Genomic DNA, 14,903 nt, shown 5'->3' with positions numbered 1-14,903 from the left:
GCAATTCAGAGATTTTAAAGTATTGAAAAGAAACTTATAGAAAACTATAAAGGGAAAAGACCAAAGAACAAATGCTGTATGACCAGGCAGAGTTCAGGATTTCACATCTGATTTGTCTTTCTTGAGTTAACAAGGAGGACCCGTTAGAAAGGATAGATAGTTAGAATATTGTTAAAGACTTGTTGAAAGATGGAGAAAGATTAAGAACTGTTGAAGTTTTATCCTGATGGGCAATATAAAATGCACTATGGGACCAAATGGACAGATTTTAACCCCTAGACATTATCTCTTCAGTGGCATTTTCTCCCTAAATGCAGTAATTTTTATTACCTAGCTCATCATCTGGTGTCAGTACATACAGTACGTACGACAGATAACAGATGAATGAAGATGGGTGGAGCTGCTGTTTAAAAGGAATTCATTCTGACTGCACACACTCATGGGTACTTAGACCAGCACTTAAACTCAGAGTCTGTTTGTTTCAGTATTGTGGAAGACTGTAAATACATACAAAGATATAAAAAATATACAAACAGCTCTGCTGGGTGAGACCAAAGCCTGTCTCACCATCCTCTCTCCCACCAAGCATGTAAAAACAAAGCTATTTATTATCACGTTTCACCTTGCCTTCAGTAACTTATAGCTCAGACATTCCAAATGCACAGATTTCACAATAATTAATACATTTTTTTTCTTTTATTATCCTAGCCATCCTCTCCAGAAAGCCACAGGAGCTTTCAGAAGCCTCAATACCATGTAGCAAGTGTTAGGTTATGCAATTAGAAGCTCATCTGCACAATCACAATAGAGCATTGAGAAACAATGAGAGTTGAGCCCAGCAGTTTAATCAGAGTAGACAGAGCAGTCCAGGAGTGTTAACTCTCTCGAAGGGTTTCACAGGCTGCTCTCCAAATCACCTTAACAGACTGAGGGATGTTACTGTCTACCATCTTATGGATTCTAGGATGCAGGGAAAGAGCACTCTGGGATTGTGCAAGACTTTCTTACGGGATACACAGGAGATTAACCAACAGCAGGGAAAAGGAGGAATGAAGGCAGATTAGGGAGGAACAAATATGGAAAAGATGGATAGGTAAGGGGAGTGTGTATCCGTGCATGGAGGTCAGACAAACAACTGGAATGGGGCTCTGAGTCCCAGTGCTTGGAATAGAAGTCAAATTCCTTGCTTACCTGGTCTGTGCCTGTTGCCTGCTTCAGCAGAAAGAGAGCCTCCTTGTGCTCTACGAGATCCAACTTTACCTCCAGTCCCACCAGGATAATGATAGATGACTGATGCTGAACATAAACCCTCAAGAGCAGCTAAAACAAAAACAAAAACCAGCAGATTAGTGAAGACACTTTCAAGAAGTGAAGTATCGTGTAGAAGCATCTATTTACATGAATATGAGGTACACTTCAGTTGGAGAGTAGGCAGCGGAAAAGGCTGAGATAGTCAATGCCCTTTTTATCTCTGTTCTCGCTGATAACATTTACCCTCAGGCTCCTCAAGTCCCCACAACTATTAGCATCATCTGTAGGAACAAGTGCTATCCACAGCAGAGGAGTAAAAGCATCCAAAGTACTTCACCCAATTAGAAACAAATCCACAAAACCAGTTAGGATGCTCCTGAGGATGCAGGCAGCTGGCCAATGTCATTGTGAGACCACTTTCTTACACCTTGAGCTTTAGAATAACTGGACAAAGGGAAAAATCACACCCAACACCAGGAAGAAGGTACCAGGGGTCTACAAAGCAATTAGGAAGCCCAATGGACTCAGCTGTCCAGCAAGGCTGTAAAAAAATCCTTCTGGAAGCCATTTCCAAGCATATGAAGAACAATAAGGTGACTTGGAACAGCAAACATCAATTTATCAAGGATAAGTAAGATTTCAGCAACCTCTCTGCCTCCTATGATGTGATGATTAGCTCTGTGGGCACAGGAAAGGAAGTAGATGTTGTATATCCTCAGGTTTACAATGTCATGAGACAAAGCAATCTTCATAGCCAAAACAATAAGACTGATTTGGATAGGTGGACTATAAAGCAGGTAGAAAATGCTAGGTTCACAGGACTGACCAGCAGTGCAAAGTCCAAATAGTTGCCAGTTACTAATGGTGTCCTCCTTCTGGAATCAGTACTGGGGACAATATTCTTTAACAAAAGTACTTAGGCCAAATGGACTTTCACAGAATCAAAGAATGGCCTGGGTTGGAAGAGACCTCAAGGGCTCCAACCCCCTGCCACACACAGGGCCACCAACCTCCCCATTTAATACCAGACCAGGCTGCCCAGGGCCCCATCCAACCTGGCCTTGAACACCTCCAGGGACGGGGCATCCACAGCCTCTCTGGGCAGCCTGTTCCAGCACCTCACCACTCTCTCTGTGAAGAACTTCTCCCTGACATCCAACCTAAATCTTCTCTCCTTTAACTTAAAATCATTTCCCCTTGTCCTGCTGTTATCTACTCTTCCAAAGTGCTGACTCCCCTCCTGTTTATAGACTCCCTTTAGGTACTGAAAGGTGGCAACCGTAAAGCTAAGAATAGAAGGAAAATGTTAAGTTAAACACACATGGCTTTCATAGATGTAAAAGCAAAAAAAAAAAATCTAACGGTTGAATGTCGATACCTACAGGAAAGATTTTGAAATCACCTGTATACTTCACTGAAAAAAACAAACATTTTCCTAAAAAGTTATTTAATCAATGAAACACACCTCCGAGCCACAGGAAGTCGTTTACGGAGCGCAGAAGTTCCACAGCCATGTGATAATGCACCAGGGAATCCTGTAACATCCCAGCCTGCAAACACAGGTCACCAACGTGCTTCCGCATCCGGCCCTGACAGCGTTTCTTATAGTGTCTGCAAAGCAAAGGATGCAATTATGAAGTTATTTCCAAGAACAATCACATGAGGTAATGAACACTTAAAGTCAATTTTCTTTCCTCTTTCATAATAGATTGACATTACTGTATTCTGCTTCTCTGAGCAAGCATCCAGTGTGAATTCTAAGCAACACAATATGCAAAAGTAAATGACCAGCATTTGGAGGAGATGCTAAAAAGAAAAATGCGTTGCATGTTCTGGCTATATAGCATTTATACACGTGTAGTTGGATATAAATGACTGCTCTTCAGAGCACTTGAACAGCCTCACCTCCATTAAAGAAACACCATCTTTTTAGAACTGCTATGCTTCATGAACAAAGAACGCGTTAAAGCCACTAACAGCAAAATGATCTCCTGGAAAGTTCCCTTCCATTTTCATCCTATTCCACATTTAACAGGCTCAGTATAGCCACTGCCACTTCAGGCAAGGACTGTCAGGGTTTCACCTGCCACTCCTTTTTCATTTGCTCAAATAAAATCTGACCCAGCATCAGCAATACCATTTCCTTCCTTTTCCAAACAAAATCACTACATAACACCAATGCACCCTTATTGAAAAGAGTTTTAGGCTTTGTAGAACTAGAGAGGCAATTGGGACACAAATCAATGCAACAAAGGCACAAAGCTCGTTACTTTATTATTTAATACATTGCAGCCAAACAAATGTAAACAGACGTGATGTGGAACATACTGTGCTTCCAAAGTAACTCATGATTTAAGACAGGAGAGATCAGTCATCATTCACAGAATCACAGAATGGCCAGGGCTGGAAGGGACCTCAGGGATCATGAAGCTCCAACCCCTGCCACAGGCAGGGCCACCAACCTCCACATTTAATACTAGATCAGGCTGCCCAGGGCCCCATCCAACCTGGCCTTGAACACCTCCAGGGACGGAGCATCCACAGCCTCTCTGGGCAGCCTGTTCCAGCACCTCACCACTCTCAATCTGTAAAGAACTTCCCCCCCACATCCAACTTAAATCTCCCCTCCATCAACTTAAAACCATTTCCCCCTGTCCTGCAGTTATCAACCCTTTCAAAGAGTTGATTCCCCTCCTGTTTGTAGGCTCCCTTTAGGTACTGAAAGGCTGCAATGAGGTCACCCCGCAGCCTTCTTTTCTCCAAGCTAAACAAGCCCAGTTCCCTCAGCCTGTCTTTGTAGGGGAGGTGCTCCAGTCCCCCAGTCACCTTTGCAGCTCTCCTCTGCACCCTCTCCAACAGCTCCCTGTCTTTCCTGTACTGTGAGCAGTACATTCAGAGCAACGCTACTCTTTCTTGAGTTTATCAGCAATCCTTCAGATCTCCCCTTCAGCAGACATATTCCCTAGCAAGAATATCCTTGCTGTATCTGCTCTAGAGATACTGTGGATGCCCCATCCTTGGAGGTGTTCAAGGCCAGACTGGATGGGGCCCTGGGCAGCCTGGTCTGGTATTAAATGGGGAGGTTGGTGGCCCTGCATGTGGCAGAGGGTTGGTCCCTTCCAGCCCTGGCCATTCTGTGATTCTGTGATACCTTACATGGCTTAGAATTAAACTTCAGCCCAGTTACTGTACTTGTTGATCTACATCTCTCCAATAGTGTATCTTTACGATCTAATAATGTCTTCCAAGTCTATGAAAGTAAAAATACACGCATACATACAACATACAATTTCACGTTCCAAAATGCACATCAAGGAAGTCTTTTTATGTTTAGACAGTAGATTGAAACATGAGGAAGCCACCTGAAAATGAAGCTTTAATTGAAGGAATTGCTGCAGATGTTGCTCTTTGTTATATGACAGGAGTCTCTGCAAACAACCTGGATAACATGGGCTTCCAAAAACACAGAGGACCACATCAGACTGACTGTCATGGTTTTATGCTTGTAATTTGCATCAGCTCTGGCTATACTTTTATCATTACCCAGTTCAGCAATTCAAAAAACAGGTAATGTGCATTTCATGAGACATTGCACTTTTATACCCCAAAATAAGACTTGAGTATATGGGGAACTGTCATGATTATGTAATTAAAAGGGACCTGAGGTGGTGCTTTTCTTAATTTCCCTTCCAGAACTGAGAAGGAAATAGTTCCATCCTAATTCCTTTCAAATATGTGAAAACTTCAATGCTTTTCACCTGACATTTTCATGTAATCTGTAGATTTATGGACAAATTATTTCTTATTCTCTCAAAACCGTGATTTTAAAGCTTTTTCCTCCAGATTTTCCAGATTATATGTTAAGCTTATAAATATGAGTCATACAACGAAAGTAAAAGGGACAGTGCCAGGCAGCTGAGCCAGAATTTAACACCCAAACCATTTCTACAACACTGCCCCACCAGCAGCTCTCCCGAACCAATACCTCATTTTGCCAAAACTTTACCCATGCGTTACAGTATAACTTGGACATCAACAAGCACTGCTTATTCAAAATATTTCTCTTCTAGGAATTATCCCTGTTTATAAACAAAAAGATCAATTTATTCCCGATGATGAAGAAATTTACCTCTAGTTATACAAAGACCAAATTCACTCAACATAAATATTATGGCAAGAAAGGATTTACTTCTTACGATCCCTTCAATCATTCATTATGCTCCTGGAAAACAACTTCTTGTGAATTATAGAGGAAGTCTGCATTGTAGAGATGTAGAAACTGTGTCTTAATGTAGCTCTCACGATGTCACACAAGGACACTATTTATCAGTTAGTGCAAGTGTGTCCAAAAAATATAAAAGGGGAAGATTTCAATAAAGGTAAACCCACTTTTCATGGACAGAAAAACTCAATTCATTTGGTATTTGTGATGCTTGCTTCAGAAAAAATCTAATGTCTACAACATCAGGTGATCAGGATTAAGATGACCAGAGGGCTGCAGCATCTCTCCTATGAGGAAAGGTTGAGGGAACTGGGCTTGTTTAGCTTGGAGGAGAGAAGGGTCTGGGGAGACCTCACTGTGGACTTCCAATGTTTGAAGGGCGCATATCAACAGGAGGGGGAATGGCTGCCTATTAGGGTGGACAGTGATAGGACAAGGGGGAATGGTTTTAAACTGAGACAGGGGAGGTTTAGGTTAGATATTAGGAGGAAGTTTTTCACACAGAGGGTGGGGACACACTGGAACAGGTTGCCAAAGGAGGCTGTGGATGCCCCATCCCTGGAGGCATTCAAGGCCAGGCTGGCTGTGGCTCTGGGCAGCCTGGTCTGGTGGTTGGCGACTCTGCACATAGCAGGGGGGTTGAAACTAGATGATCATTGTGGTCCTTTTCAACCCAAGCCATTCTGTGATTCTATGATTAAAGGCACGACGAAGCAATGGAGTTTCTTCAATCCATATGGGTTGCAAATTTAATGGAAAAAAATAAGCAGGCATATTTATCTCAGCATGAAATTCCAAAATTGTAACATTCAGCTGGCTCTGCTTCACAGCTGTACATGAAGGATCAGGCCACAAAGCTTAAAGCAAACAGCGTATAGATATCTTCTTTCTCTAGTTTCATTTTGATTAAAACATTGATTAATTTTGGTTCTTTACAACTTAGCTCTGTTTGATGACAGGAAGTTCACACACAGTAATGGCTACTTTCTGTCCATTAGGTTCTTCCCATACCCCACTGATCAGAGCTGTTTCTCTTTTGTCCTGCTAATACAAAGTCTTAGCAAAGCCACTCCTGTGTCTCACACAACAACACCATAAAAAGCCTTTCCTGAACTATCCTCTAAGAAAGTCATGCCCTATGATATAGGACCCACACGGAAAATCATAGAATCACAGAATCATAGAATGGCCTTGGATTGAAAAGGACCACAATGATCAATTTGGTTTCAACCCCCCTGCTATGTGCAGGGTCACCAACCACCAGACCAGGCTGCCCAGAGCCACATCCAGCCTGGCCTTGAATGCCTCCAGGGACGGGGCACCCGCAGCCTCCTTGGGCAACTCCTTGGGCAGTGTGTCACCACCTTCTGAGTGAAAAACTTCCTCCTAATATCTGACCTAAACCTCCCCCATGTCAGTTTAAGACCATTTTCCCTTGTCCTCACTATCCACCCTCATAAACAGGTGTTCCCCCTCCTGTTGATATTCTCCCTTCAAGTACTGGAAGGCCACAATGAGGTCTCCCCCAAGCCTTCTCCTCTCCAAGCTAAACAAGCCCAGTTGCCTCAACCTTTCCTCATAGGAGGAAAACACCTCATAGGAGAGGTGCTCCAGCCCTCTGATCATCTCAGTGCCTTCCTCTGGACCCGCTCCAAGAGCTCCACATCCTTCCTGTACTGGATGCCCCAGGCCTGGACGCAGTGCTGCAGATCAGCACAAGAGCTGAGCAGAGGGGGACAATCACCTCCCTCTCCCTGCTGGCCACCCCTTTTTTAATGCAGCCCAGAACACAGTTGGCTTTCCGGGCTGTAAGCACACACTGATGGCTCATGTCCAGCTTCTCATCTACCAGGACCCCCAAGTCCTTCTCTACAGGGCTGCTTTCAAGGAAACCTTCCCCCAGTTTGTATAAATACCTGGGATTGCCCTGACCCAAGTGCAGCAATCCATACCCGCCTCCAGCACCTGTAAATGCAGCTGACTACAAAAGGAATTTTCAGTCTTATTCTCTGAAGTAGTTTGCTTGTGTTCACTTGGTAGTCAACATACATTTCGTTCTTCAAAATAACTGACCATCACTAGCAGTGCCCACAATTACTGCCTGAAAGCAGAGGACAATTAACCTGGCCTGAGAGCCAGACAGCACTACTCATTTCCAAATCTACTGCATTTGCTATATAGGATGTATGTTTTCCCCCTTCATTCCCATTCTAGGATGCCAGGATAATTTTTATACAGAAACTAGACTAAGAGTATTACATTTCAAGACAGAATTTATTTTCACTACAAACCATCCAGTAATGAGTTTGAAGGATTTTCTGAATCCTGAATATTTCAGAATGGCTCAATTTAAAAACAAGAAACATGCAAAATGAATTTGCAAAATTCATGCAGAATGCTTCAACGAAAACTTCCATCCAATCCCACCAATTCCAATTAGCATGCAGAACTACAGACATCACCAATCATAACATTAATCTGACTTCAAACACAGCAGCATTTCATCAACTGCCAGAAGGTCTGAATTTGGAAACCAAACACAGGCAGCAACAGCTTCATGGTTTTGGAGTTTAAAAGACAAAGCGAATTCCAGAGGCTAGCAGCCGCCTAAGCGCACTGTGTGTGCCCTACAAAACAAAATCAGCACTGCTACCAAATATAATTGCCAAATGCGCCAAAAAAGGGTCGAGGACAGCCGTCAGGCTCCAGGCAGCAATTGTGTGTGTGTGTACTGAAAAACAAAGAGAAAAAGCGACACTAAACTATGCAATGAAGGCAGAGTGGAGAGGCAGTGTATGGAAGAAAGCTAACTACTTTGCAATGTACGCAGTCACAGCCTACCTTTTCAGACCCAACAACAAACTCACAGGGCAGTATGAGAGAAGGAGGAAAAGAAAGGAACAAAACAAAAATTAGAAAGACAGAACAGAAATAAAATAAACAGCCACATACACATCCTGAGATATCACAAAGTCTGAGAAGTCAGTAAACAAATCCCATCTACACAGTATACACAAGCAGACATCCAGTAACAGAGCCCTCCCTTCTCACCACTCAGTAGTATTAAAGGAATCCCTTATCAGCATTAAAAAAGAAAAATCCAAGAACAGAAACTGATGTAAAAAACATGTTCCTGATGTATGAACTGCATCTAAAAGACACTGATCATGTTACATTGATTATGAAATTCAGTGGCAAATATTAACGCTTGGTATTTAGTCTCACCATCTGAACATCGATCCTATCTATTGAGTTTGGACCATAAATATTAACCTTAATAGTTCACAGTAAATTGCAGAAGAAAAGCCTATTTTAAGAGATTGGGTAGTTTTAATTAGTCTTCATGTGATCATACATATGTAACTTCTTAACACGTTTTCTCTCAGTATACATAACTGCCTTTCCAAAAGAAGCCGTTTCATTTGCTTGTCTATTATTTTCACACGCAGCCCACGCATTTAGACAACCTTCATTCCTCACTGGACAGACTTACACAATGTAGCATCTTGCAAAGACACAACCTGGACTGAAGAAGGTCCTCTTTAACCCTGCGTCTCCGTATTTCCACTTACTGCAGTACATCCCCCTTAATTAGGGAACCTGTGATGTGATGCAACACTTCATTTCAAGCCAAGAAATAAAGTAATAAATATCCTAGCATTTTCCATCTGAAGACTTCAGCTGGAAGGTTTAATTTGGTTTAATAAACCCAACCATAGTTCAACCCGCTTCACAGGCCTGAACTTCCACTAGGTAGAACACAGAAGCCAGAATACATTGTGCTGCTGAAAGGTGCCTGCACAGAGAAGCTCACGTTTGCTACGCACATTTATTTCTCTCTCAGTGAAGGAGAACTCTTTTTCAGCTCTTAGAACAGATGTAGCAACTCCACACTAAAACAAAAGCTAAAAAATACTCTTTCAAACCAAAGAAGAAGTTTAGAATACTTATTTTTGCTAAACAGTGAAGTACATCAAGCACTTATTAAAGTATATCCACTGACCGAGACTATTGAAAAACTATTTCAAAGATATGATCAAAAGACACAACAAATTCTGAGACTTTAGCAAAGACTTGGCAAACTGGAACACAAAATCTTGGTGATTAAGTTATCACGTTCACTCGAAACGCATCCTAATGAAAGCCAAGATTCTGAAAGGGGTCACCTAGTCTACAAAATGTTGCTGCCCATACAGAGTACAAAAAACAGTAACAACAACTAACACTACCAATGAATGTTGGGTATAGCATTATTAGGAGGAAATTCTTTACTGTGAAGTGAGACACTGGAACGGGCTGCCCAGAGAAGTAGCGCACGTCACCTCCCTGGAAGCATTGAAGGCCAGGCTGGATGGGGCTCTGAGCAACCTGGTCTAGAAGGAGGTGTCCCTGCCTTTAGCAGGGGGGTTAGAATTAGGTGATCCTAAAGGTCCCTTCCAACCCAAACCATTCTATGATTCTAACTAATCAGAATACCCACAGAGCAGCTAATGTAGGGAACAACGTGGGCAAGTGAATTAGAGCTAGTTCAACTGTGTGAACTTGTTCCAGAAGCCCTGGAGCAGATGAGAAGGGTGCTGCAGGCCCTTCAACACGTGAAAGGTATTATTTTCATGCACATTATGTATCCTGATAGGATGTGCACTCCTCTCTCTTCTCTGATATCAAAGGAACAAAGATGGTTGAGTCCATCCTTCGGATTTGACTTCAAGTAATGGAGCCAAACAAACTTTGCACCTACCTACATGCAGAAGGCCACAAATATTAATTCCTAACACCACAACTATGTAACACACAGATCTGAAAGTTGGGTGAGTACATGATTAAGGGAAGATGTGATGGGAGGAGGAAAAAAAACTGTAACAGGGAAAACCGAAGTTCTTCTCACAGCTGTGAAAAGAACAATAGCAAAATATGGCGGGTCAAAACTATCAAATAATAAAGTAAAAATGAAAGACAAGGAAAAATGTTGAACTTAAGAAACCAAGATAAAAAGATATACAATTACTTTAATTGATGTAAATTGAGTGTTGCTAATTACACTGTATATCTGCAAACCCTTTGAATCCTTCCTCAAAACCTCTCACTGTAAAAGAATCTGTCAAACATCTCCTGTGACATCTTCCTCCTACTTAGCCTCATAAATTATTTAAATGCATATACATACTGAAAACATCAAATGAAGTCAGACCACAAAAATTAAATTATATTAAACAGCAGCAGTATCTATTCTTTCATACAAGAAGATACGAGCACAACATTTACTGCACCACTTTGTCTTTTCTAGCAGGCTTGTTCTAGCTGCTTACCTACTGTCTGTGTCCAGCCCTACAAAATCCTTCTTCTCAAAAGGAACGCAGAGCAGCGGGATCTTGTCTCCAGACTTATCAGTGGCTCTGTCAAGCCGCTTAGACTCCAACACAATGAAGAGGGATTCGATGAAATCTTCTATTCTCTTCTCCACGGTTTCACATTCATCATAACTGGGGTAAAACGCCACATCTGTGCGGGGCTGCTCTGCAATCTCTCCTTGAAGTCCGAAGACAAACAGCCGGGAATCATAGAGCGTAGAGCCATACATTTCCTTCTGAAGATGGAACTTTTCAAACATCTGAGGCCAGTCCTTGGCAGAAGAACAGTCTGTGATAGTTATCAGCCCCACAACTTTGCGGTGCGTCTGAAAATCCCCCCATTCGTTGTTCTCGGGGGGATAATGGTGCCTGTAGCGGATGTACAGCACGCGCTGGGAGTCGCGCACATTGACTTGGCTCACGGCTGAAATCCGCTTGTAGATCCTAAAAAAGCTCTCTTCTGGTACAATGCCGATGGGCTGGACCACAACCAGGAGAGTCTGATGATCCTCAGCACACTGCATGTAGTCAGGAACACTCATTTTGCACCAACTGCAGGCTAGCAAGAGATAAATGAGTATTATTTAATACTCAGAAGCATACACAGCCACTGAATAAAGGCGGGGCTTTGTCACAAAGATCATATAATTGCTTGAGAACTGGAAGGGGATCCTTAAAGGTCACCTCGTCCAACACCCCTGCAGTGAACAAGGACATCTACAGCTACATCAGGGTGCTCAGAGCTCCATCCAGCCCAATCCCAAGCACTGTATATTATGCGCTGCTTTAAACCGCCGCCAAAAAACACTTGTGCTTTTGTTTTTTTGGTTTTTTTTTGTTTTTTAGCCAGATCATTCCGCACAAGTGCAAGACAAAAGCCAAAGCAGCACACGGGACAACACTCTGCCCGTGGGGCCATGGAGGAAATGCTGAACTCCTCAGCATAGACTTCCCTGAGCCTCACGCTCTGCAGTCAGCCTCCAGGAGGCACCGTGAGGAGGTACGCAGCCCTGCGTGCGGTGGGATGTCAACTACCAAACAACGAGAACAGCCAAACCTCACACATCCGTGCTTTCGTAAGGATCAGGAAAATTAGGTCCGAAGTATTCATTACTGAGAATAAAGGGGTTATTTCCTCAAAGTTCAGCAGAAGGGCCATAAGAATAGTTTGGATTTCAATATCTGGGATTCCTTCCCCCCCGAGTTATCACAAATCGCATTTCTGTGGCTGCGCCCGAGCCCTGTATTGCTCCGTGCGTCCCAGCCACGGGGATCTGCCGGCTACAGAGCTGCACCCACCACCAGGAACAAGCAGCACAGCTGTCAGCTGACACCACACGAACAAGGAAAGAGGCTCGAACCCTTTCTAACATCAGAAAGAAGGCGTTTTGCTGGGCGATCCACCGCTTCCCACCCCGCATCCCGTAAGGAAAGGGAGCTGAGGGGCAGTGAGGTGAAGGGGGGCGTCCAAGGGGTTGGAGAGGGGGGAGAGGAGAGAGGCGCAGCCGCCTCAGGGTCCCGCGCTGAGGGGAGCGGAGGGGCGCACTCACAGCCGGGACAGGAGCCTCCCCCTCCTGCTGCCGCCGGACGCGAGGGACGGGCGGCGGCGGAACTGACGGCAATGGGCGCCCGCGGGGCGGCGCATGCGCGGAGCGGGAGCGCTGGGGTGGCCGCGCTTTGCGCCTCCTGTGATGGTTCTCAGTTACGAGAGGGTCTAAGTTTCTGAATTTACTATTATGCAGAAGATTGCAGTCTTATTTATTGACAGACAATTAGTAGGAGTAGGGCAGACTCCGCAAGAAGACTGGAGAAAATGACTTGCATTACCTGTTCGTTTATAAGTCTTCAAATTTCCTATAATATACAATTTTAAAATTAGTTTCTGCACGAACATTCCAGGGATATAAAAATTAAGGGCTTTGACATGATAATTAATAGTGAGATTTGTCGAAGCTCACAATTAGTTATGGGCACCTCAGTACAGAAAGGACATGGAGGTGCTGGAGCAGGTCCAGAGGAGGGCAGCAAGGCTTGTGAGGGGCTTGGAGAATATGGCCTATGAGGAGAGACTGAAGGAACTGGGGCTGTTCAGTCTGGGGAAAGGAGGCTGAGGGGAGACCTTGTTGCTCTCTGCCAATATCTGAAAGGTGCTTACAGCGAGAGCGGGGCTGGTCTGTTCTCACTGGTGACAGATGACAGGATGAGGGGAAATGGCCTCAAGTTGTGCCACAAAATCACAGAATGGCCTGGGTTGGAAGAGACCTCAAGGATCATGAAGCTCCAACCCCCTGACACAAACAGGCAGTGCCAACCTCCCCATTTAATACCAGACCAGGCAGCCCAGGGCCCCATCCAACCTGGCCTTGAACACCTCCAGGGACGGGGCATCCACAGCCTCTCTGGGCAGCCTGTTCCAGCACCTCACCACTCTCATAGTAAAGAAGATAAAGGGTAAGTTTAGGTTCAATATCAGGAAAAAACTTATTTACAGAAAGGGTTGTTAAGCTCTGGAATAGGCTCCCCAGGGAGGTGGTTGAATCACCATCCCTGGATGTGTTTAAAAACCATTTGGATGTGGTGCTCAGGGACATGATTTAGCAGAGGGCTGTTAGAGTTAGGGTAGTGTGGTTAGGCTGTGGTTGCACTTGTTGATCTTTAAGGTCTTTTCCAAGCTGAGCAATTCTATGATTCCATAAGGATACTTACTTTGTTGTAAATGCATTGCTGGGGAAAGATACAGAATCTGAGAAGGGTCACTTGGATCACAGACTTACCTCCAACACCCAAACATTAAATACAAATGTAGATAAATGAATGTTCTTAACAATTATTTTATCATCTTGATACAGATATATTTCTCCCTGATGGGACACAAGTGTCAGTGAAGGAGGAATGGAGCTGTCAGCTGGATGTCTCTATGTATGATGCACGGTATTTATTAGCTTTACAGATGCACTGCAGATGAAAACAAAAGGGACATACTACAAACTTATTTGCACACCAGTGATCTACTGGCTATAAGGAGAGACAGAAGTCAACACTCAGCAATCACATCTGCTTCTGTAAGTTTCACCTAGTGTATATAGATATAAATATATAGATATATGTCTTACTGTGCACTGGAAATAAACATCTCCTATAATCTTTTCCTCACTTCAGTAGTTTGTTCCTAATCCATAGTCACAAAGGGGAACAGAGACACACATTTGTAGCTGCCACGAGCTTGTTCAACACGCTACTATTTTTCCCCATAAAAGACAAACCTGCTGCCACTCCATTCCCCATGGAGCAGTTTGCCCCAAGTATTTATCCATTTGTCAAGACAGATCATCAAACAATACATATTTATTTATTTATTTGTTCTGGATTTTTTTATCTGGATTCCTCAGAAAGGAAAATTCTGTGGTCTGTTCTTGCAGGATTCCCCTACCACCTCTGTTACTCAGCCAAAACAGAGCACGTGAAAGAAGCCCTCAGCCTCAGTTTCCAAATCCTTGGACATGGGAGGGTTTTCAGCCTCTGTCTGTGATCTTCCAGTGCAGATGCTTATTGGAATAGAAAGAGGCATATAGCTTAAAGACATTGACACTCTCAACACAGTAATTTCAATAGGATTAGCAGTTATTTGAAGGTTGTGGACAAGCAGGTTCATTTAGATGTCTTCCTATAACTGGTATAAGTAAATTCAACGTGAATTTAGAGATAGTACAGATTTTCTGGATTTCAGGCAAAATGTGAAGCTAGGAAGCTGCACATATCTTTGGGGAGGCAAGACAGGTGCATTCAAACTGGCCAAATTTAGGTATGAGGGATATACAAGGGGCATTTTCAAATAAAGAAAATCACTTTTTCATTCACAGAGTTTTGACAAGAATGTCACTAGAAGCATTTCTCACAGAGAAATGATAGTTACATTCATTTCTCCCATACTGATGTGAATACAAATTGGGTGGAAAATGCCTATATTGCATTTGGTTATGATATCAATGGTACAAAAGCACACTAAAGATTTGGTCTCATTAATACAGCCACGACTCATTAATACAGTTACGACTCTTCCCTGTAGCATTGGCCAGAGG

General features: G+C 43.4%; 1 protein-coding gene across 7 annotated transcripts in view; it reads right to left on the bottom strand.

Annotated features, from left to right (window-relative positions):
* The window catches only part of TRAPPC9 (trafficking protein particle complex subunit 9), a 474,287-nt gene extending 461,827 nt beyond the window's left edge, over window positions 1-12,460 (bottom strand). For 2 of the 7 annotated variants that reach the window (XR_007376065.1, XM_048940416.1), the window contains exons 1-4: window positions 12,186-12,292; window positions 10,783-11,383; window positions 2,717-2,862; window positions 1,192-1,320 (exon numbers count right to left, since the gene is read on the bottom strand). Coding sequence is in view for 6 of the 7 variants with exons in the window: in XM_048940416.1 (XP_048796373.1) it covers window positions 1,192-1,320; window positions 2,717-2,862; window positions 10,783-11,366 (859 nt within the window). In the remaining variant the exon portion in view is untranslated. Of the gene's footprint in view, window positions 1-1,191; window positions 1,321-2,716; window positions 2,863-10,782; window positions 11,384-12,185; window positions 12,294-12,374 lie in introns of those variants that run through there. The other 5 variants (XM_048940418.1, XM_048940417.1, XM_048940414.1 and 2 more) reach the window with 4 other exon arrangements.
* Window positions 12,461-14,903: the final 2,443 nt, after the last annotated feature.

This window comes from Lagopus muta, chromosome 3 (genome assembly GCF_023343835.1).
Source record: "Lagopus muta isolate bLagMut1 chromosome 3, bLagMut1 primary, whole genome shotgun sequence".
Classification (NCBI taxonomy): domain Eukaryota; kingdom Metazoa; phylum Chordata; class Aves; order Galliformes; family Phasianidae; genus Lagopus; species Lagopus muta.
Note: the sequence above shows the minus strand (reverse complement) of the source record. Positions and strands in the feature narration are given on the sequence as shown.